Consider the following 24,534-nt stretch of genomic DNA (forward strand, 5'->3'; position numbering starts at 1 on the left):
GTGGTCCATTCTGCTTCCTGCTCCTCCCGGAGCCGTGGTGTTTGCTTCTCCCTTTGTCAGTGTGGATTTTTGTGGCTTATATTCTTGCTCTGAAGATGGAGCTGTTTGAGGAGTCCGGGTTGGAGGCCTCACGTTGAGTTCCCTGGCCTCAAGTAGCAGAGTCCTGGCGTCACACTATCTCCGGCCTTCCAACATCCACTTTGGATCCTGGCTCCTGGGTTTTCTCCCACTTTCTTATAAATGTAGAGTGTCACCCAGCATTTCTAGGTGGTTTGTGGACTGGGAGTGCGATCTTATGTCACGCACTATACCGCCAAGAATGGAAGTCTACAGACAAATTTTGAGGTGGGGGAGAGGGAACTTGAGACATTTCACAAGTCTAGGTTCCTGTTTTCTCAGTGAATCGGGGATGCGATTTCCTGCCATAGGTCATGCGAGAAGAGGTGGTCTGAGGTCTCTCAGTGACTACGACTGTGAGAGAGGGGAATGTCTGGGAGGAATTTCAGGGATTGCTCAGCAATGATCAGGGCTCCGCCTACGCTCATTAGTAAAGTTTCATGTTGGTGGCTGAAAATGATAGAAACACTTGTGATTACAGAACAAGGAGCATCATTCTTAATGGAAGCCCCCCTTCCCAGTCTAATTGTCAAGCACAGTCTTATTCCTAAGTGTCCTAGGGACCACGGGCCATGCCTGTGACCCATATCTGCCCTCATGGGATTGGAAGAAAGAGACATCCCCTGTGCGTGAAGCCACACGGCAACGTTGCTTAGGGCTCATTGGGTCACGTTTCATTTTTCTGCCACCTTCCCTCTATTTTCATCCTGATTCTTGCTCAGCGGTTTCGTGAGTAGGTTTTATTTTGGAGAAACGTCTCTTGGAGAATGACTTAGCTGAGTGTTACGGGGAACATCTAGACCCCCGTGGGGCTGAATAAGTCGTTTCCCTTTGGGTTTTCAGTTCCCGCAATGATCACGTCCTATCCCAACACCACCCTGGCCACCCAGGGGCAAAAGAAGGAAATGAGCTGCACGGCCCACGGCGAGAAGCCCATCATCGTCCGCTGGGAGAAGGAGGACCGCATCATCAACCCCGAAATGGCCCGCTACCTCGTGTCCACCAAGGAGGCGGGAGAGGAGGTGATTTCTACTCTGCAGGTAAAGGCATGACAAGCCCCGCGGATCAGAATCTAAGTGCATTGGCTGAATGGGCCTGTCTTGCCACGTGGGTGGGTGCATGTGGGGGATAAACAAGCAGCAAGCAACCTTTTGGAGCTTACTCATGAAGCACCATCGCTCTCCCCTTCAGACAGAGAGATTAGCGAGGAGCCTGCAGAAACCGTGCTTTCTTCTCCTCAGTGTTAGTAAGAGTAAAATTTTTACAAACATGGCAGGGAACCCAACTGTTATAATGGAAAAAACAACAACAACCTGAGAACTAAAGTTCCTTAAAGGCAGTTCATCCTGGAGGAATGGCAGCCCATGCTGTCGCAGGTTTTAATGTCCCATAAAGAGCAAAATTGGATGGGCGTTGGGATAAAATAGTGTAAGGAGGAATATTTTTGCTTCTTTGGTAAAACCCAATGTAACAAAACCCTGTCCTTCAAATGCAATCACAAACGCTAGAAAAAAGTGTTATAGTCTCATATTGTTTGGCACAGTTGGCAGCTAATTGAGTGATGCTTTGAGTGCAGGGGAGAGGTGATGCTAGCACACACACAAGGGGGAATGCGTGTGTCTGCAACTCGGGTGTCGATTCACTCATTGGCCCGGCCCTGCAGTCCTCCTGGAGGGAACCTCCTCCGATCAGGGTCTCGCAGCCCAAGGCTCTAATGCAGTATTCACAGACCCGGCTCCTTAGGCAGGGCTCCTGTGGGTGCTTTAAAGGCAGGCTATGGGGATGGAGAGGGGAGGAGGGGAGTATATGTGGACTATCTATCAACTTGCCCATGACATTCTACATAAAGTAGGCATCCAGTTTAAGGAGCCGGCAACTGACGTCACTAATGTACATGGAAGCCATCCGTCTTTACCATTGAGTTGTGCTGAAATGATTTGCTGCTGGAAGTGTGTGTGTGTGTGTGCACGTGTGCACGCATGTGTGTGTGTGTGTTTGCATACATGTGCTGGGGGTGGGAGGACGGTGGGAGTGGAGAGATTCTTGCAGCCCAAACCTCACTCTGTGTTACTGGATAAGGTGGGTTTCTTTCTGCTTTGCACATAGATTTTGCCGACAGTGAGAGAAGATTCTGGCTTCTTCTCCTGCCACGCGATCAATTCCTACGGGGAGGACCGCGGAATAATTCAGCTCACAGTGCAAGGTGGGCAGAGACAGCGGGGGGACAGGCTGTGTCAGGCCAGTGGCGCATGCTCAGGCGCAGGCACCTGTGTGGGCTCCGCTTGCTGTGAAGGCCCTCACTCCCTGGGAGGTTCGGCTCTGCGGAAGCAGCATGTGCAGGGCCCGAATATGTCAGGGTGCAGCCCCAACATGGAACTGAGCCCTTAAAGGACCTGGGTCATGTGACCCAGCAGCCAGTGCCTTCTCTGATCAATTTTAGGGCTCCTCACCCCGGACGACCCGAAAGAAAAGACAAGTTTAACATTTGACATTTAACTCAAAATAGCGTTTGAGTTGTAGATTCCAAACTAGAAGAGCGGCATTTAAACCCTCCAGGTTTGGCTCGGCTCTGCCCATGCTCTGAAGATGGGCAGTCCGGGAAAAGTGACACTTCTCCCCACAATGAGGGGAGGGAAAGAAGATGGTCCCGGGAAAAAGCATCCTCCAGCGTGGGGTGCTGACAGAGCCCCCAGGCGCCCCACACAGCAGTCCCCCCCGCGCCCCCCCCCCACCCCCCCAGCCCCTTGGTTCTGCGCTCACCCGGTGCCTGTGTCTTGTTGATTGACAGAGCCTCCGGACCCTCCGGAGATCGAGATCAAAGACGTGAAGGCACGCACAATCACCCTCAGGTGGACCATGGGGTTCGATGGCAACAGCCCGATCACGGGCTACGATATCGAATGCAAAAATAAATCAGGTAAGTCCTTGGTTTCCTCCGGCTTCATGTCCACTTCGGAACGCCCTTGTGTTGTCCTTGTCCATTGCTGTCACTGTGAGAGCAAACCTGTACTCAGGAAACTCAGGGGGCTCTCTGCCCCAGTTTGTCTCTTCTGGGTGAGGTCCCCCACGCTTCCTGGCTGGAGTTTTCCTGTCAAGTCGCCCATCCTGGGCGCGGCTCCGCCTCCTTTCGCTCTGAGCCCCTTCTTGCATTGTGAAGCCACTTTGGCACTCTTGCCAGCGACCAGCATGCGGGCAGCTGCTGGCTCCTGGCCACCATCATGATTTTGGTGGCTGCCCTGCACTTCCCACGTGGACTCTTCCCCTCTCACAAAAGAGATGAGGAATTAGAGCGCCATCAGCACGTGCAGGGTTAACAGGATTCAGAAGCCACCCACGCAGCCCTGTTTTTCCCTTGGCGGGCACTGTGGATTGCCCTGCCATGGCCTCGTGAGCCCAAGAATGGTGCTTTTAGAAATGGCATTGGGACTTGGAATAAGTGTCCAGATTGATGGGAAACGCACGTAGGAAACACGGGCCCGCTCGGCTTGTTCATCCCAGAGAGGCAGCTGGAGTCCTGGGGGTGAGGTGACGCCCATGGGGGGCCTCTTGAGAGGAGTCACACCGGCACCAGGGAATGCGACAGGGCCAGTGAGGCTGGGAGATGGGGGCCCTGAGGAACAGAGTCGGAGCCTCCTGGGTGGTTAGCACTTCCTCTGCGTCTGCGCTGTCTGGGCTTCCTCTCTCTTGTCCTGGATGTCTTCTCCACAAGGTCTGGCTTTCTCTCCTTGGGACAAGAGCTCATCTTTATGTGCCATTTCATTTATATTAATGTCTCTCCCCCTCGTAAGTTCTCTTAAGTCACCTTCCACTTATTTTTTGCAGCATCTTCTCTTTTTACATCATGGTCTTCCACCTTCAATCCTCTTGACCCAAATGACACTATTTTCTTTTACCTGAAATATTAGTTGTTCACTTCTATTATGTTCTATTCCCTGATGAGTTAGAGCAAAGGTGGGCTGGAGGCCACATATTGGTCCTACAAGTCCAGAAAGTCTTTTGCACCATGGTTACCTCTGGGCAGAGCAGCCCTCCAAACCTCCATAGTGGAAAAGAGAGTGGGATCATTCCCAGGCTCAGAGGTCTGGGTGTTTGCTATTTATTTATTCATCTGTTAAACATGCCCATATCATTTCTCAGGCTCTGTGTGAGCACTGAGGATAGGTCAGTGCACATGGCAAGCATGGTCTCTGGCCGCGTGGGGCTTAACGTCCATCAGGGAACACAGACTCCCAGTGCAATTCCTACAAATGTGATGAGCGCCACACAAGAGGACCCTGAGGTGTAGGGGTGTGAGCATTCTCTCTGTCCTCCATCTCCAGGGGTTCTGTTCTCTACAACCAACATCATCTCTTGATCCCTCACCCCCAATCAGCACCTGCCCAAACTCTTTCTGAAATAAGAACCATTTATTGACATTCTCCTGATTGGTTGAGGCCCTAACATCAGCAGGTACACATTGTCACCTATTCAATGATAACCCTTCAAACTAGACATGTGCTGACTTTAAAATTAGATGTGGTTCAAAAATAATTTCTGCAATAAAGGAGCTGAGACTAAAGGATTTCAAGTTAGAATGAAGAAATGTATTTGGGAAGCAGCGTTTATACTGGAGACTGGGGTGAATTTTTATCTGTATTTTGTTTTTACCACTTCTCATTGGGAGGAGAAGGGATCTTCTTGGCTGAAGATTGTGCTGGTTTTCAAATACTTTTTCTTTATGGTGGAGGGGAGTCCGAATCCTAATTCCTTTTGTTACCTTGTCCAATGAGAGGACAGACGTGGCCTATTCCACTACATGAGCTCTCGCCTCGTCGTCTCCCCTCCATGATCTCCACCCACAGACCTGGTGTGCTGCCTGGGAGTCCCTGAGCTCAGGTGCCCACACCCCTGTCCCCCTCCATGTAGACAATGCGTGTGTTGTCGTCCCCCCTCTGATGGCCCTCCCGCCAGAACACTGGGAGCAATGCATTGAGAATTTCACTTTGAGTTGTGACTTTTCTTTCTTTCTTGTTTTACTTATTTTGTTTTTAATTCCTACTTGTGAACTTTCAAAGGCAGAGGGAAAAAAACTCACGTCTCTATCTCTTCTTTTTTGAAAAACAAAACCCAAAAGACTCCTGGGATTCTGCTCAGAGAACCAAAGATGTTTCCCCTCAGCTGAACTCGGCCACCATCATTGATATCCACCCTTCCTCCACCTACAGCATCCGCATGTACGCCAAGAACCGGATTGGCAAGAGTGAGCCCAGCAACGAGCTGTCCATCACCGCAGACGAGGCAGGTGCGTGTGGCTGGCTGGAGGCCCAGGAGCCTGGAGCGGGCTCTGGGGCTCAGGTGGTTAATGCAGGATCAGACCTGTGATGAGAGCGCTCCACAGCTCCACGCCCCACCGAAGCACAGACAGTGTTCTGCCTCCTGCTTGGGAGGCACTGCCCTTCAAATAGGGCTTAGTTCAAGGTTCTCATACCCAAGACTTAAAGACAGATGACACTAGCCACTAGTGCGAGTTAGAGAACCTTGCCGCTGTTACACTTCCTTTGTTTGGATACGTGGAATTCAGGTGGATAGAAGATCCATGAGTGTTTATCTTGCCCAAGTCCCTGTGCTGTCCAGGTGAGGGAGGAAGGCTTACCTAGGAAATGGCAAGAATATGCTCTGTGTGGGCAGCTGGGGAGAGGGTAGTACAGGTTATTTCATTGACTAGGAATGTCATTGTTTCTATAATAAACTTTTTTGGGGTTTTTTTCCCTATTACAAAGTATTTCATATTCAGTTTTGAAACCTTAAAAGATAGACATAGCATTTTGAAGAAGGCAAAGCAGGTGCCATGATCCTACAACCTAGAGCAGCCGTGGGCAAACTACGGCCCGCAGGCCGGATCCGGCCTGTTTGAAATGAATAAAACTAAAAAAAAAAAAAAAAAGACCGTACCCTTTTATGTAATGATGTTTACTTTGAGTTTATATTAGTTCACACAAACACTCCATCCATGCTTTTGTTCTGCCCCTCCGGTCCAGTTTAAGAACCCATTGTGGCCCTCGAGTCAAAAAGTTTGCCCACCCCTGACCTAGAGCTATCTATGAACAGGTGATACCACCTGCTCAATAAATTCTGTAACTGTTTCATCACCCACACAGGCATGCAGGCACACGCAGGTGTACACACACCCTTCAACACCGAGGTCCACTCGTGGCTACCAGGGGGTGAAATGGAGCGATTTGTACAGGACTGAGCAGTTAGGCAGTGGCCATGAATGCTGATTGACAACCTAACTCCTAGAAGGAGAGGTGGAAGCAAGCAGCCCTTGAGTTTTCTTGGGGAAGGAAAGGTAAAGAAGCAAAGCCTGGCTTATCTCTTAGGGAGAAAGAGTCTAGCCCCCAAAGCTAGCTTTCCTTTTTTTGCCAACAATCAGCTACTCAGCCACTACCTACTGCTGCGGGGAAGTTGGAAGCTTAGTCTCAGATCCCTGGTTCTCTATCACCAAGGTTACAGCGATCATTCCCACATGATCAAGAGTCCAGCAGGAGGTTTATCTTTCAGGGTTGTCCTTGACTTCCTTCCCACCACCTACTTCTCTGTTGCCCTCATTAATGGCTTTACAACTAGACATCGCTCTTTACATATCTCTTAAGTATCTTTCTACAATTTGTAATGGTACCTTGGCCATTTATTTTACCAATTCTATATTGTTAGGCATGTCAGTCGTGTTCTGGTTTTCATTATTATGAACACCACTGTGATGAACATCCTTGTGGTATATCTTCTGCTATTTTCAAGATTATTTTCTTAGTTTAAATAACAAGAAGTAGGATTTCTGGGTCAGAACAAATGCAAAATTTAACTCTTGATATGTGTAGTCAATGGATTCTCAAGGAAATAGGTTAAAATATACAGTTCTTCCTGAACAGCGATGAGCACTCTTTTCTCAACCCTGGCACATAATGGTGCTTGGAAATTGTTCTTAAGGTGGGGGCAGGGGCGGGGGGTGCTTTGTGCTTTGCTGTCTGAGGATGAGCCATTTCTGATACTTCGCACTCCGTGGATTTCTTACCTGCAAAGTGGACATCATTATGCTTTTCTCCTCCTTAACACGGACATTGGATAAATGGACTAAACGCCAAGCTTTAAAAGTACTTTCCATTTCTCAGAAATAAGTGGGAAAGGAGTACCTGCATGTTCCTGCACAAATGGAATCTTATTTAAATATTTATGTAAGCAGCCCACTAACTTCCTGGAATCTCATGCTGGATATTTAGGGACAATACGCTGCCTCCAAAATATAACACACTGCAGTGCCCCACCTCCCCCTTCCTCTTCACCCTTTTCTAACTGCCCCGTCTCGAGGGCCTTCTCCAGGTAGCTAGCTGTTGCTGGCGGTGCTTTGGGGGCCGCTTTCCGGATCGCCATTAGCCATTAAGAAGGCTGGTGTTGTTGCTTTTTATTTCGTTTCCTTGGTGACCTGGACTGCAGCTGGCAGTTGCCATGGCAGCGTTTCTCTCTGAGCCAGGAGGCCAGGTGATCTGCCGCCTGGTCAGCGGTCTGCAAGCAGCTCCCTGGATCTCGGCGGTAGGCGGGCTCAGAGCCACCTGCTAGGCTCCTAGAGCACCTTGTGGTTTACCAGGCGCTGGCTGCCAGCCTCGCTCCTTCACCGGCAGGTGAGCGGAGGGAGGATGCAAGGGGAGGAGCAGCTTGAGCAAAGCTCCAAAGCAGATTCTGTCTTTGTCTAGGTGCCTAGGTTTGCGTGATTGAAATGAAAAGTCATTTTACCTTGAATGACTCACATGGAACAGAGGGCAACTACCCTGCAAACCCTGACCAAGCACACCCTCACTACAACCTCCCCGCTACCTGACCATACACACCCTCACTACAACCACCCCACTCCCTAACCATACACACCCTCACTACAACCACCCCACTCCCTGACCATACACACCCTCACTACAACCACCCCGCTCCCTGACCAAGCACACCCTCACTACAACCACTCCATTCCCTCACCATACACACCCTCACTACAACCACTCCATTCCCTCACCATACACACCCTCACTACAACCGCCCCACTCCCTCACCATACACACCCTCACTACAACCACCCCACTCCCTGACCAAGCACACCCTCACTACAACCACCCCGCTCCCTGACCATACACACCCTCACTACAACCACCCCGCTCCCTGACCATACACACCCTCACTACAACCAGCCCGCTCCCTGACCATACACACCCTCACTACAACCTCCCCCCTACCTGACCATACACACCCTCACTACAACCTCCCCCCTACCTGACCATACACACCCTCACTACAACCTCCCCCCAACCTGACCATACACACCCTCACTACAACCTCCCCGCTCCCTGACCATATACACCCTCACTACAACCACCCCGCTCCCTGACCATACACACCCTCATTACAACCTCCCCGCTCCCTGACCATACACACCCTCACTACAACCTCCCCCCTACCTGACCATACACACCCTCACTACAACCTCCCCGCTCCCTAACCATACACACCCTCACTACAACCACCCCACTCCCTGACCATACACACCCTCACTACAATCACCCCACTCCCTAACCATACACACCCTCACTACAACCTCCCCGCTCCCTCACCATACACACCCTCACTACAACCACCCCACTCCCTGACCATACACACCCTCACTACAACCACCCGCTCCCTGACCATACACACCCTCACTACAACCACCCCACTCTCTGACCATACACACCCTCACTACAACCACCCCATTCCCTGACCATACACACCCTCACTACAACCACCCCGCTCCCTGACCATACATACCCTCACTACAACCTCCCCACTCCCTGACCATACACACCCTCACTACAACCACCCCACTCCCTGACCATACACACCCACACTACAACCACCCCACTCTCTGACCATACACACCCTCACTACAACCTCCCCACTCCCTGACCATACACACCCTCACTACAATCACCCCACTCTCTGACCATACACACCCTCACTACAACCACCCCACTCCCTGACCATACACACCCTCACTACAACCACCCGCTCCCTGACCATACACACCCACACTACAACCACCCCACTCCCTGACCATACACACCCACACTACAACCACCCCACTCTCTGACCATACACACCCTCACTACAACCTCCCCACCCCCTGACCATACACACCCTCACTACAATCACCCCACTCTCTGACCATACACACCCTCACTACAACCACCCTACTACCTAACCATACACACCCTCACTACAACCACCCCGCTCCCTGACCATACACACCCTCACTACAACCACCCCGCTCCCTGACCATACACACCCTCACTACAATCACCCCACTCTCTGACCATACACACCCTCACTACAACCACCCTACTACCTAACCATACACACCCTCACTACAACCACCCCACTCCCTGACCATACACACCCTCACTACAACCACCCTACTACCTAACCATACACACCCTCACTACAACCACCCCACTCCCTGACCATACACACCCTCACTACAACCACCCCGCTACCTGACCATACACACCCTCACTACAACCACCCCACTCCCTGACCATACACACCCTCATTACAACCACCCGACTCCCTGACCATACACACCCTCACTACAACCACCCCGCTACCTGACCATACACACCCTCACTACAACCACCCCATTCCCTGACCATACACACCCTCACTACAACCACCCCATTCCCTGACCATACACACCCTCACTACAACCACCCGACTCCCTGACCATACACACTCTCACTACAACCACCCGACTCCCTGACCATACACACCCTCATTACAACCACCCGACTCCCTGACCATACACACCCTCACTACAACCACCCCGCTACCTGACCATACACACCCTCACTACAACCACCCGACTCCCTGACCATACACACCCTCACTACAACCACCCCGCTCCCTGACCATACACACCCTCACTACAACCACCCGACTCCCTGACCATACACACCCTCACTACAACCACCCCGCTACCTGACCATACACACCCTCACTACAACCACCCCATTCCCTGACCATACACACCCTCACTACAACCACCCCATTCCCTGACCATACACACCCTCACTACAGTGACCCCGCTCCCTGACCATACATACCCTCACTACAACCACCCCACTCCCTGACCATACACACCCTCACTACAACCACCCCGCTCCCTGACCATACACACCCTCACTACAACCACCCCGCTCCCTGACCATACACACCCTCACTACAGTGACCCCACTCCCTGACCATATACACCCTCACTACAACCACCCCACTCCCTGACCATATACACCCTCACTACAACCACCCCATTCCCTGACCATACACACCCTCACTACAGTGACCCCGCTCCCTAACCATACACACCCTCACTACAACCACCCCACTCCCTGACCATACGCACCCTCACTATAACCACCCCACTCCCTGACCAAGCACACCCTCACTACAACCACTCCATTCCCTGACCATGCACACCCTCACTACAACCACCCCACTCCCTGACCTTACACACCCTCACTACAACCACCCCACTCCCTGACCATATACACCCTCACTACAATCACCCCACTCTCTGACCATATACACCCTCACTACAACCACCCCACTCCCTGACCATACACACCCTCACTACAACCACCCCACTCTCTGACCATATACACCCTCACTACAACCACCCCGCTCCCTGACCATACACACCCTCACTACAGTGACCCCACTCCCTGACCATATACACCCTCACTACAACCACCCGCTCCCTGACCATATACACCCTCACTACAACCACCCCACTCCCTCACCATACACACCCTCACTACAACCGCCCCACTCCCTGACCATTCACACCCTCACTACAACCACCCCACTCCCTGACCATACACACCCTCACTACAACCACCCCACTCCCTGACCATACACACCCTCACTACAACCACCCCACTCCCTGACCATATACACCCTCACTACAACCACTCCACTCCCTGACCATATACACCCTCACTACAACCACCCCATTCCCTCACCATACACACCCTCACTACAACCACCCCGCTCCCTGACCATACACACCCTCACTACAACCACCCCACTCCCTGACCATACACACCCTCACTACAACCACCCCACTCCCTGACCATACACACCCTCACTACAACCACCCCATTCCCTGACCATACACACCCTCACTACAACCACTCCACTCCCTGACCATATACACCCTCACTACAACCTCCCCCCTACCTGACCATACACACCCTCACTACAACCACCCCACTCCCTGACCATACACACCCTCACTACAACCACCCCATTCCCTGACCATACACACCCTCACTACAACCACTCCACTCCCTGACCATATACACCCTCACTACAACCTCCCCCCTACCTGACCATACACACCCTCACTACAACCACCCCGCTCCCTGACCATACACACCCTCACTACAACCACCCCGTTACCTGACCATACACACCCTCACTACAACCACCCCACTCCCTGACCATACACACCCTCACTACAACCACCCCACTCCCTGACCATACACACCCTCACTACAACCACCCCACTCCCTGACCATACACACCCTCACTACAACCACTCCACTCCCTGACCATATACACCCTCACTACAACCACCCCATTCCCTCACCATACACACCCTCACTACAACCACCCCGCTCCCTGACCATACACACCCTCACTACAACCACCCCACTCCCTGACCATACACACCCTCACTACAACCACCCCGCTACCTGACCATACACACCCTCACTACAACCACCCCACTCCCTGACCATACACACCCTCACTACAACCACCCCATTCCCTGACCATACACACCCTCACTACAACCACCCCGCTCCCTGACCATATACACCCTCACTACAACCTCCCCCCTACCTGACCATACACACCCTCACTACAACCACCCCACTCCCTGACCATACACACCCTCACTACAACCACCCCGCTCCCTGACCATACACACCCTCACTACAACCTCCCCCCTACCTGACCATACACACCCTCACTACAACCACCCGCTCCCTGACCATACACACCCTCACTACAACCACCCCGTTACCTGACCATACACACCCTCACTACAACCACCCCACTCCCTGACCATACACACCCTCACTACAACCACCCCACTCCCTGACCATACACACCCTCACTACAACCACCCCACTCCCTGACCATACACACCCTCACTACAACCACCCCATTCCCTGACCATACACACCCTCACTACAACCACCCCACTCCCTGACCATACACACCCTCACTACAACCACCCCATTCCCTGACCATACACACCCTCACTACAACCACCCCACTCCCTGACCATACACACCCTCACTACAACCACCCCATTCCCTGACCATACACACCCTCACTACAACCACTCCACTCCCTGACCATATACACCCTCACTACAACCTCCCCCCTACCTGACCATACACACCCTCACTACAACCACCCCGCTCCCTGACCATACACACCCTCACTACAACCACCCCGTTACCTGACCATACACACCCTCACTACAACCACCCCATTCCCTGACCATACACACCCTCACTACAACCACCCCACTCCCTGACCATACACACCCTCACTACAACCTCCCCCCTACCTGACCATACACACCCTCACTACAACCACCCCACTCCCTGACCATATCCACCCTCACTACAACCACCCCACTCCCTCACCATACACACCCTCACTACAACCACCCCGTTACCTGACCATACACACCCTCACTACAACCACCCCACTCCCTGACCATATACACCCTCACTACAACCACCCTACTACCTAACCATACACACCCTCACTACAACCACCCCACTCCCTGACCATACACACCCTCACTACAACCACCCCACTCCCTGACCATATACACCCTCACTACAACCACCCCACTCCCTCACCATACACACCCTCACTACAACCACCCCACTCCCTGACCATATCCACCCTCACTACAACCACCCCACTCCCTCACCATACACACCCTCACTACAACCACCCCGTTACCTGACCATACACACCCTCACTACAACCACCCCATTCCCTCACCATACACACCCTCACTACAACCACCCCATTCCCTCACCATACACACCCTCATTACAACCACCCCGTTACCTGACCATACACACCCTCACTACAACCACCCCATTCCCTCACCATACACACCCTCACTACAACCACCCCGTTACCTGACCATACACACCCTCATTACAATTGCCACAGAGGCTACTAGTTGCTACTGTCACTTCCTGACAGGGAAGTCCAAATGTGTGGAGATGACCTTTCTTCATCCAAACTGCTCCCTTTCCCTAAAAAAAAAAAGAAAAAGTAGCCATGGCACAGGCAGTGAAAATCGTTGGGTGGAAGCTTCTGAAATTCTACTCATTTTTATGGTAAGATAGTGCCCAAGTCTGGAGCCCCTGACACCTCTCACTGCCTTCCTGGCTGGAGAAATGAGTCTGGGAGGTGGTAGGTCTGAGTCCCCCTCCCCCCACTATATTACTACTCGCAGCTATGCTGGACTCCATGGTCGTCAGCGGCAGCCTGCCCTTCCCTTCCCCCGCGGCATGCGTGCTCTGTCCCCGTCTGGAAGCCCTCGGGGTCAGTGTCTTCCTGTCTGTACTCTTCTTGAAATGCCAGGTCAAGGAGGCGGCCAGTTCAAAACCTTCTCCAGGCCCCTTGGATGGCACTGTTGCCGCCCACCTCCACCCCCCAGCACTGAGTGGGAACCTTCCTGGCAATGGCCTCCGAGCTATGTGGTCATTTCTCATGGCGCCATGAGCTATTCACCAGGGAGACTGCTCAGTACATGTGGGAGGAATCGTCACAAACATGCCTTACAGAGTGGTCTTAGAAGAGGAGTAGTGATGAGCAGGATGTGTGTGTGTGTCTGTTGACAAAAATATATGGTGGATTAAACCCACACTGAAATGTTGAAGGACCTCATAAAGAAAGGAAAGTAGAGAAAGGAGAAGGGTAAGGCTGAAGGGGAGATGAGGAAGGTGGGAGAAAGAAGAAGGCCCGCTCACTGGAGCTCCCACCGGGGCCACCAGAAGCATCCGGGCCTGCGGCGGAGACACCTACCTGTCCTGACCGGGGAGCGTGTCCCAGGGGCCCTGTCCCCGAAGCTCGCATAGCAGCAGCCTGCATGGGGTGTTTGGGTGGCTTCTGCTTGTTGCTGTGCAGGTCTTTACAACTCGGTGCCAGTTTTTAAAATCTGGAGACTTCAGGTCAAAATTTACATGTTGAACTTCTCTTGAGTGCCTGTTTGGTGATAATCAGTTGCAGCTGAGGATAGAGTGGTCCCCCCTTAGGCCGGTCCTGCACTCCAATTAACCATCAGTCCCACCCTCCTTTCAGTTAAGGAGTCACAGACTGGAGCCCAGGCACCAAAGTCACTTACAATTCTCGAGCTAAGAATCGCTTCTACACTTTATATTTTTATTTGGATTGATTTCAGAGAGGAAGAGAGGGAGAGAGAGATAGAAACATCAATAATGAGAGAGAATCATTGACCAGCTGCCTCCTGCACTGGGGATCGAGCCCGCAACCCAGGCATGTGCCCTTAATCGGAATCGAACCCAGGACCCTTCAGTCCGCAGGCCGATGCTCTATCCACTGAGCCAAACCAGCAAGGGCAGCTTTTACATTTTAAAAAGAAGAGGACGAGGAACAATATGAGACCACATGAGGCTTGCAAAGCCTAAATACTCACTGTCTTCCCCGCACAGAAAAGGCGTGCAGATCCCTAATGTCGGCCTTGCCATGCGGGCATTCGGGTCCCAGGTTCCTGCCGTAGCATCCATTGCAAAGCCCGGTGCAGAGAGAATCACCCCATGCCCATGGCATTCCTGCCTCTTGCTGGAAATAGCCCTGTTCCGATGCCACAACACAGTGTTTTCACGGGAAAGTACACAAATGCAGGATCAGTGCTCTACTGCACTTGACCTCGGGGCACAGCCAGGGGGCAGAGGTCACCCTGTCCAGCATACTCCTCCCGACTCCCCTCTGCAGTGCTGAGCCCCCCGAAGGGGAGAAGCTGAAGCTAAAGTGGAGACTCTGCCAAGTGATAATGAGGTCAGCTCCTAATGGAGCAGAAGCACACGGATGCGCGTGCCCTGTTTCTTTGGCGCAGATCGGCCTGTCACATCCGCAGCTGACCCTCACCCAGACCGACTCACCCATTAGCGGCTGTGCCCTGGCCACCTGCCACTGAGTGCCGTGGCTGAGTTTGGGGTGGCTGATCCCTTCACCGTTTTCATTATGAGTCTGACCTTAGAACATGGACGTTCAATTAGGCGGGAGCGCCTTAAAAGAACACACTGAATTTTCAGATGCCTCAGAGAATGGAAGGTCGGGATTATGGGGGGGTCACCGCGTGGAGTCGTTGGGTTGGCATTGGATCCGGCGCTAAGTGAATGGCCTTGGCATCCTTTTTCATCACATTTCAGAGCAGCACCAGGTCTAGAAGAAGGGTTTCCTGTGTACTGAGAGGATCTGATGGGGGCTTAAGGAGTAAGATGTGTTACAATAAACATAGGAGTATTGGTGCACATTAGCCCAGGGTGGCATCACTGCTCTTCAAGGAGAGAGTCCGATGCACAGGGTCCACCCACTGAGAACCAGAGGCACCCTGACCCCAGCCTTCAGCAGTCTGCTTCCACTGTCGTTTCCCCAGCTTCCACTGGAAATTAAATCACTGACCTCCTCCATGTTCCTCATTCATGCTGGGTGTACTCCCGCCAGCTCTCCTGGAATGTTCTGGTATATTCTGGAATATTCTGGGATCGTTCTGGAGTGCTCTTCCCCCTCCTTCCATACCTCCTTCAAGTCTTTTCTCAAATAACATCTTTTCAATGAGTCCTACCCTGACCCTCTTCCTCATTCAAAGTTCAACCCACAGCCCACTCTTGGGCTTAATGCCCCCCCCCACCCCGTTAACACTTTGCTTTTTAAAAGTAGCATCTATTACCATCAAACACACCATACAATGTATTGATTTATTTGGTTTATGATCTATTTCCTTCCTCTCACAAAGGTAGGAATAGTTGCTTGTTTTGTTCACTGCTATATCCCAGACACTTAGAACCATATAATAGCTGCTCAATGAATAATAGTGTAAATAACTTAGCAATTTATTTGATAAATCATTATTTAAATGAAGTTATCCTTTCCTCTTCCAGGTGCCAACTCTTCTTGGTTTTATTTTGATTTTTACTGAACAGTCTTGGCCTCCTTTCCCAAGCAAAGAGCATCCTCCTGGACCGCACGACCCCAGCAGAGAGCAGCACGTGGCTGTGGCCTGCAGTTGTCCCTCAGTCCATTTTTTTATCCATGTTTGCATGCCATCCCCTGTTTAGTTTAGGGCCTTGCACGTAGCAGAACCTCAATCGATCGATTCCCCAATAAGGAAGCCAGAGATGGGCATCATGGAGCGATTCCCACTGGGGTCATTCAGCCAGTGGAATGATTGGTTTATCACCAAGTTTCCAGGTGAAGCCAGGAGAGACGATTTTGAGGGCAGAGGGGAGCGCTGAGGCTGAGTGTTGGTATCACTGGTTGGAAGGGAGAGAGAGGACAGTCCACTGAGAGCCACAGAGAGCAGTCAGGGAAGCAGGAAGCCCAGGAGCAGGCTCCGCAGGGCAGGAGGCGGAGCCAGCCTGGGTGACCCAAGAGGAAGCAAGAGTGGAGACCTGTGGGTCTGGCTGAGCCCCAGGGTCTGCCATCACTGTAGTTCCAGCCAAACAGAATTAGTGAAAGTTGCCTTGCCTGGTAAAAACATTAGGAACTGTACAGTTTATCTTCACCTATCAGTGTTTTATTGATTGAACAGTTTGGGCTTCTGTAGAAATGCAGATTATTTTGGAAAATCACATTCATTGTTAATTCTTATTTCTAGCCTTCTTCCTCCCTCAGGGAAGAGCTAACTATTCTGTTTTGCTTTGTTTTAAAAAAGAAGAAACTATGCTATATATATATTACAGTTTCCCTTTAAAAACATGTATATAAATTCGTAAATGTCAAGGTCAATACAACTTTCCAATTTAGTTAAACAAATGGATACCTAATTGCTGATCTTCAACACTTTCAGCGTTAGAAATTCAATCTGCCTTAGACTGTCATTTTACAGAAATTGTTTCTTTGCAATGAGATGAGGGCCCATGAAAAAATTACAGCTCAGGAGCTGTAAGGAAAAACTAAAATTCTGAAAGCAGACTAATTTTTAATATAAAATTTCTATGATAATATTTTAGAAACTTAGAATGGAAAATGCAGTGCCAGAAGAATCTCTTCCTAGTTATATTGGCCACAGCTCCAACATGCGTCTTGATTACATAACATTATGATATACATTTTATTGTCCCATCATATAGAGAAGGGGACTGAGGCACAGAAAAGCTATGCAACCTGCCTGCAAAAGCAAAACAAACAAACAAACAAACAAAAACACCCACATCTGCTAAGTGGTAATGTCTGAATTGAACTCAGGGGAAAAGATCGAAATGCCCACCAACTGAGCAACCACAGACTATCTCTGACTTAGGATGGTTCCACTTATGATTTTTTTTAAATACGTTTTTGTTGATTTCAGAGAGAGGAAGCGAGAGGGAGAGAGAGTTAGACACATCAATGATGAGAGAGAATCATGGATCAGCTGCCTCCTGTGCACCCCACACTGGGGATTGAGCCGCAACCCGGGTATGTGACCTGACTAGGAATCCAACCATGACCTCCTGGTTCATGGGTTGATGCCCAACTACTGAACACACTGGCTGGTCTGACTTTTGATTTTTTGACTTTATGATGGTGCCAAAGCGATGTGCATTCAGTAGAAACCATACTTCCAAGTGAGAATGTTGACCTCTTCCTGGGCTAGCAATATGCCGTGTGATACTTTGGCGAGGCTGGGGAGGTGCAGGAAGCCACAGCTCCCAGCCACGCAATCACAAAGGTGAGCAACCGTAGACTACAGCCGTGGTCTGCAAACTGCGGCTCGTGAGCCACATGCAGCTCTTTGGCCCCTTGAGTGTGGCTCTTCCTAAGCCTTAGGAGTACCCTAATTAAGTTAATAACAATGTACCTACCTATATAGTTTAAGTTTAAAAAATTTGGCTCTCAAAAGAAATTTCAATCATTGTACTGTTGATATTTGTCTCTGTTGAGTAATGAGTCTGCCGACCACTGGACTACAGTGTGGTATTCAATTCATTTTCATTTACAATGTTTTCAACTTTCAGTGGGTTCATTAGGACATAACCCCTTGGTAAGACGAGAAGCATCTGTGCCTCCTGTTATTGCTCAAAACTCCTTTATCTGAAAAAAGGGGAACATTTCCCTTGACCTTGCCAGTCTCCAATCTGACCTTCATCTCTACCCTTCCTTTCACTTTCAAATTCTTCACAATGAGCTCACACACACTACTTCTGCTTTCTTGGCCGCTGATGCTCCTCACCCTTCCGCAAAGGGCACCATGTCCACAGAAATCAACCCAACAACACCTTTCCATTCAGAGGGGTCTCCCCCTGCTGACTCCTGGGCCACTGTTTGCTTCTGCTTCTCAGATGACACTTGACTATAGCCGTTGTCATCTTGTCTGTCCTGGCTAGATCACAAACTCAGGGGAACAAGAATGCTCTACATCCCTTAGTTCTACACGATGTACTTAGCACACAGTACATTTCCAATACATGCTAATTGACTGTAACTGGATGTAATTGGAATCCAACAGCCATTAGAAATAGGTTGGTGTGAGTTGCACACTTTTGCTTTTTAACTTTGCTTCTGCCATCTGTAGCCATGGCCCCTAGTTAACAAGAATTTTTAATTGGAAAGTATGAAGAACTAAAGCAAACACAGGGACTCAGGCAGAAGGATCTTGTCTCTCTCTCTCTCTCTCTCTCTCTCTCTCTCTCTCATTCTTTCTTTTTTTGCCTCAGTACCTCTGAGTAGTTGGTAGGCCCCAAAGCCATGTCACTAACAGAGACTTCCAAGGGAAAGAGAAGGGCCTTCACTCAACAGCACCACAGGCAGAGTTTTATAAAAGGAATGTCTTGTTTTACCCGTTAACTTGCTCACACTTGAGTTTACTAATCAAGTTGCCGAGGCCATGGAGAAGAAGAAGGTGAGGACAGCCCTGGAGAGTCACTTTTCCCGGGAGCGGGAGAGCCCCGGGGTACTCAGTGCACAGTGACCCTGCCAGACTGGCGTGCCTCCAACATGCGCCTTGGTGCTGAGCAGCCTGTCTTGGGCCTGTGCCCTGCTGTGTAGGTGTTGGTCCATGTGGAACCCACTTCTAACGGCCTGTGGGTTTTGGTCTTTCAGCTCCTGATGGCCCACCTCAGGAAGTCCACCTGGAGCCCATCTCGTCTCAGAGCATCAGGGTCACCTGGAAGGTAAACCACGCAGACTCTTGCTTTCCCGGCACCGTTTCCATGGAGGCGAGCACCTCTCTCTCATGTTACCTGTTATGATGCCGAGACACTAAAATTCAGTTCTGCCAAATTAGGTTAAGAGCCCTTTTCTTAAAATCCAGGATCTGTGTCCACATTTCTAATACTTTGACAGCAAATTCTACATCCACAGAGAGTGACGTGGCTGTGTCTTATTTTTATTCTTTGAATCCTGATTGAGTCCTAAGTGCTGGTCTCCAGACAAATCATGGAAAGACTGCCTGAATGCATCTCTGATTGCCCCCTAGGGGAGATGGTTTCTAATTGCTTTTCCTAAGTGGCAAATCACGGTGTGTGGCGAGCCCACTGAGCTGGCAGGAAGGATAGAAGTCCTCCCCGTGCCACCTGCTAGCTGTGTCCTTGAGCACACCCCCCAGCTCCCCCCCACCACCACCACCACCATTTCCTCACCAGCGACTGCACCATCCAGCAGGCTGTATCCCCTGCAGTTGTCCCCCAAATGCAGCCTGCAGGTGCAGACTGCTGCTGGCCAGCAGGGGGCGTTGGCCATTGCTGGAAGAGGAAGGAAGCCTGAGCCAAGTGCAGACAGACAGCTGCTGTCCCGCCCAGGGTTCCAAGGCAGAGCTCCCAATAAAGCAAGCAGTAGAGTCTTATTCTGGTGCCAGCTCATCAGAGACTAGCGCCGCTCCCCAGGGACCTCACCTGGCGTCACTCACCTGGTGGACGAAACTGTCTTGGGAATTAGTCACCCCATAATGTGCTCTTGGAGACAACCACCTTGGGCCAAACCCCACTTTATCTGGGGTGCTCTTGTTGGGTCAAAACTTCCATGAAGTCACGCTCACGAATCCAGTTCCCAATTTCTCTCATCGCTTGGGTTTTCTCCCTGCCTCTTGCCTCCCCCTTTTTTCTGTCTTCTCACTCAGGGAAGGGGAGGGGGGCCGAGTGAGGTCTTCCAGGCGCACCCCTCCTGTAACCATAAAAACCAAGCCCGTCCTTGTTTTTTCCTTGGAACATGAGCTCTTCCACTCAGTGACCAACGTCTGTCTAAAAGGGGATTTTCATTGCAGGGGTGGGTACCCCTTTGTTGTTAACACGAGTCCCTGCAGCAGGCCCCTTTGTGTCAGTGAGTCGCGATGCCAGCGGGCAGCGGGCCATGATGGTTCAGCTGCTCAGACAGTGCGGCCGTGGTGGGGGAAGGGTGTCATTCATCTTTGTGAGCACATCCGCCAGCTGTGAGCATCACACACATGTCATGAAAGGCACTCAGCAAGCCCTAACCCCTCACGCGTCCCGGCCACTCTACAAACGGAACGCTGACTCACTCTGGCTGGATGAAAGGCTGTGAAGTTTCACCCACTTGACCTCCTCGTTCCCTTGCATGTGTGCACCCCTGAAAAAGGCCAGCGATTGCTGTGGCCCCTAAAGCTTGTGGGGTCCTACTTGAGAGAGGGGTCTGTCCACAGAGCCCTTGTAACCAAGCATGGGAACTCTTCAGGTTCTAAAAGGCTTTACCTTCTTTCATCTCCATCAAATGCAGCAGCAAAGTCAGTAATTACAGTTCAATTTCCTCTGAATGCCGAAAGAATGAACATGGCGTGGGCTAGTCAGAGGAAGCCTTGTTTCCATGAGATCGTGAACCGGTTGTAGGATGCTGTTCACAGAACAGTGACCTGTCTCCATAGCGGGGGTTGTTGACCGGCCTGTCCGCACGCAGACGGGCATGTGGCTGACCTCACACCGAATGAGGTAAGGGCTTCCCGTTCGTTGGCCCAATTATGTAAGGAAAGTGTCTCACTCAACCAAATTGTGTGCGTTCATCCATCATCTAAAGCAGATGCAAAGTGGGAAATGACATGGTGCATAAAGTATGCCTTTCCTTCATGTGAAAAGTTCCAGATTTACAGTTTGTGTCAGGAGGTGGCAGGAAAGGAGGAGGAAGAAGGACGGGAAGAAAGGAGAAGTTATGTTCGCCCAGGAGGGAGCCCACCTCAAGCAGTTGGGATGGAAACACCAGGATTGTATGTAAGACGTCTGTGGTGGAAACTCATTCATTCAGGGTCACAGGGCCACTGGTGGGAAGTAAATGATGTACTCAAAGGAGAGATGCATGATAGAGGGGAGAAGAGCCCTGGGTTTTGGGTGGGAAAATTGCTCCTTTAGTTGCTAAACCTCTTAGCGGCCAGGGCAGTGGCCTTTCTATAACTCAGGAGACAGATGTTCAATTTAACTATTATTGTACCAGCAACACTTCTGTAACACACACCTTCTGTTGAACAAAATGAACAGCTTGCCCTTTTTATTGGTTACTAGAGGCCCGGTGCATGAAAATTCATGCACTGGAGGGGGGGGCGGTCCCTCAGCTCGGCCTGCCCCCTCTCACAGTCCAGGAGCCCTAAGGGGCAGGAGGCCACCCGGAGATCAGGGGAAGGCGATGCCCCTTCACACCTCTGCTGCTGCCACTGCCGGCAGTGCAAGCCTCAGCCGGCCCTGGTTACCTGAGCCTTGGGTGCCACTGTGCAGCCACCATCCAAGGATTGCCTGTGCCTCGGGCTGGCACTGAGCAGCTGGGGGGCTGAGGGGCCTGGGGGACTCTGGAGGCAGGTGCGCAGAGCAGCTGGACCCGGCAGGCCCAGCCTTGCCACGCGCCTGCTGCCCCGGCAGGGCTGAGGGGACTGGACGCCCCCATCTTATGGCTGTGGGCACCACCATCATTGAGGGTGGGGCGGTCAATTAGCATATTCCCTCCTTATTGGCTGTGGATGCCACCATTTTTGAGGGCAGGGCAGTCAACTAACATATTCCCTCCTTATTGGCTGTGGGCACCGCCATTTTTGCGATGGCATGAGGGTCAATTAGCATATTCCCTCTTTAGTAGGATTTCTTTTGTCAAAAAACCTTTCAAATTTTGACATTATCAAGTCTGGCACAGGCACTCAGGGCCTATTGAATAGAGACCAAAACCCAAAAGAGGCTCTAGGCCCGTCAAAGTCAGGCTGCAACACCTGTTTCAGGTTTGTCGCTCAGTCCTTCCTCCAGTTTGGGGGGACCATGCAGCTCCCCCCAGCTGTCCTCCTCTCTCCTTCTCCTCTGCCATCGCACACTCTTCATGACCTTCTCCCCTCACCTGTCCAGTCGCCCTTCCTCAGCCCTCTGGTCTGGTGTGCCTCTCTCTGTGCCCACGTGTGCATCTCCAAGGTGGAATTAGTCATTTGATCCTCTGTGTCACCCGTTACTCTTGGAGATGGCTCCCTGCTGTTACGGTCACATGGTCTCTGCATCCATTTGGTTGCATCTCTCTGCTGTTCTCTGGGCTCCTTAGAGGCAGGGAGCATCTCATTCATCTTTGATTGCAAACATTTCTCCAGAGAGACGTCAGGCAGAGATATTTTTCCTATTGATGTGAACGTTTTGTTTTGAATGAGGAATTTTTTTAGAGCCACGGGCTGTCTGAAAAGAATGAAATTTTCAGTTGCTTAAATACTGCAGTGCTGAAAACAATGGTGAGGCTGAGGACTCAGGATAAACATCCTGACAACTTTACCACTTTCTTGAGCCTCAGCGTCATACCCTCTGGCCGAGATTTTATTTAGGGGAAGCCATGTTACAGAAGAGACACATGCCTTCCATAAAGTATGAATATTGAGTATTTGGGGATGTAATTAAATATCAGCAATCTGAAGAATGCTTTTCAATTAGAACACCATATCTCCACAATCCCCAATAATTTTAACTAATTGAGGCTTCATTACAATCTATTATATGCTGCCAAGATGAGCTCTTACAGTGGGAAAGGGCTAAGTCTGCCATGTAAAGCCAGTGACCTTCGTTGTAATGACTTAATAAGCTGCGGCTCCACTCGACTCCCACATTGAAACCCCTCTGCCTCCAGGAAATGGCACGCGTGTTGGGAAAGGAGCACCTGCTGGCCCAGGGGCATCCTGGGAGTCCTGGGCAAGGCGTCTTCCTGAGCACCCGCTCTCTGCCAAGCGCCACACCCATCTCTTGCATGATCCTGTCATTAGGTCTGAGCACTGGGAAGACCCGTTTTAGGAGGGGGTTCCTGAAGCTGGAAGGACTTGCCTAAGATCGGAGGGCTAGCACAGTGAGGACCCCACCCCAGCTGTCCCGCTGCCTGTGGCTTCTAAGCAACTCATACATGGGTGCCTGCACAGGGCCAAGGTGGTGGCTCACGCACAGTAAGGTTCCACAGATACCAGTGTCTTTTCTGATTCCTTCCACCCTCGTGTTATAAATTCTCCCCAGCCCCATTAGAGTTAGAGAACACGGGGAAAATGTACATTTTTACCTACTGTCATTTTCTTATCAAATTATAAGTAGAGTAACTTGAGTAAGTCAACACCCTATGTTTCTATATCAGTGGAATTAATTTTGCTTAAATTTTTCACTCTCACTTTAATCTTTAGGCTATAAAACATTACAAACGTTTACTTTTCTTTTATGAGCAAATAAGTTGGTGTAGGGTTGGATTTATAACATCTTTATCAAAAAGCCTGATGGCCTACAAGTATTTAAGGGACTGTCAGCTCTCTTTACTTTAACGAGTCTTTCCCCTGTAACAAGAGACTATAAAAAACAAAAATTTCAAAATCTTTGGATCATCCATATAGAGTAAGATCATTCTCTCTTGACTTCTTACAGATGACTAGACTATAAGCATTGTGAAGGTAGAGAGAATGTTTTGTTTGTTCACTATATCCTCAGTAGAAGCAGTTAATTTTATTAAACAAATATAGGAATCACTCCCAGTGTTCACATTTGCATTAAATAATTTATATCAAGAAGGGCAGTTTTTCCTTTGGAAACTTCTGGACTCCTTAGAAAGCCTTACCTGACTAGATAGGCATTTACTTTTTGTCGGTATATAAACTACACAGAGACCGTTCATAAA

At 50.6% G+C, this 24,534-nt stretch overlaps 1 protein-coding gene across 1 annotated transcript in view; it reads left to right on the plus strand.

The window, feature by feature from the left end:
* DSCAM (DS cell adhesion molecule) overlaps positions 1–24,534 on the plus strand; it is a 469,770-nt gene that overhangs the window by 345,750 nt on the left and 99,486 nt on the right. Inside the window, exons 13-17 of the mRNA XM_070403791.1 lie at positions 961–1,157; positions 2,224–2,320; positions 2,906–3,034; positions 5,231–5,398; positions 19,534–19,604. Coding sequence (XP_070259892.1) covers positions 961–1,157; positions 2,224–2,320; positions 2,906–3,034; positions 5,231–5,398; positions 19,534–19,604 — 662 coding nt within the window. The remainder of the gene's footprint in view (positions 1–960; positions 1,158–2,223; positions 2,321–2,905; positions 3,035–5,230; positions 5,399–19,533; positions 19,605–24,534) is intronic.

This window comes from Myotis yumanensis, unplaced genomic scaffold (genome assembly GCF_028538775.1).
Source record: "Myotis yumanensis isolate MYYU_CA2020_CCGP unplaced genomic scaffold, mMyoYum1.0.hap1 SCAF_2, whole genome shotgun sequence".
Taxonomy (NCBI): Eukaryota; Metazoa; Chordata; class Mammalia; order Chiroptera; family Vespertilionidae; genus Myotis; species Myotis yumanensis.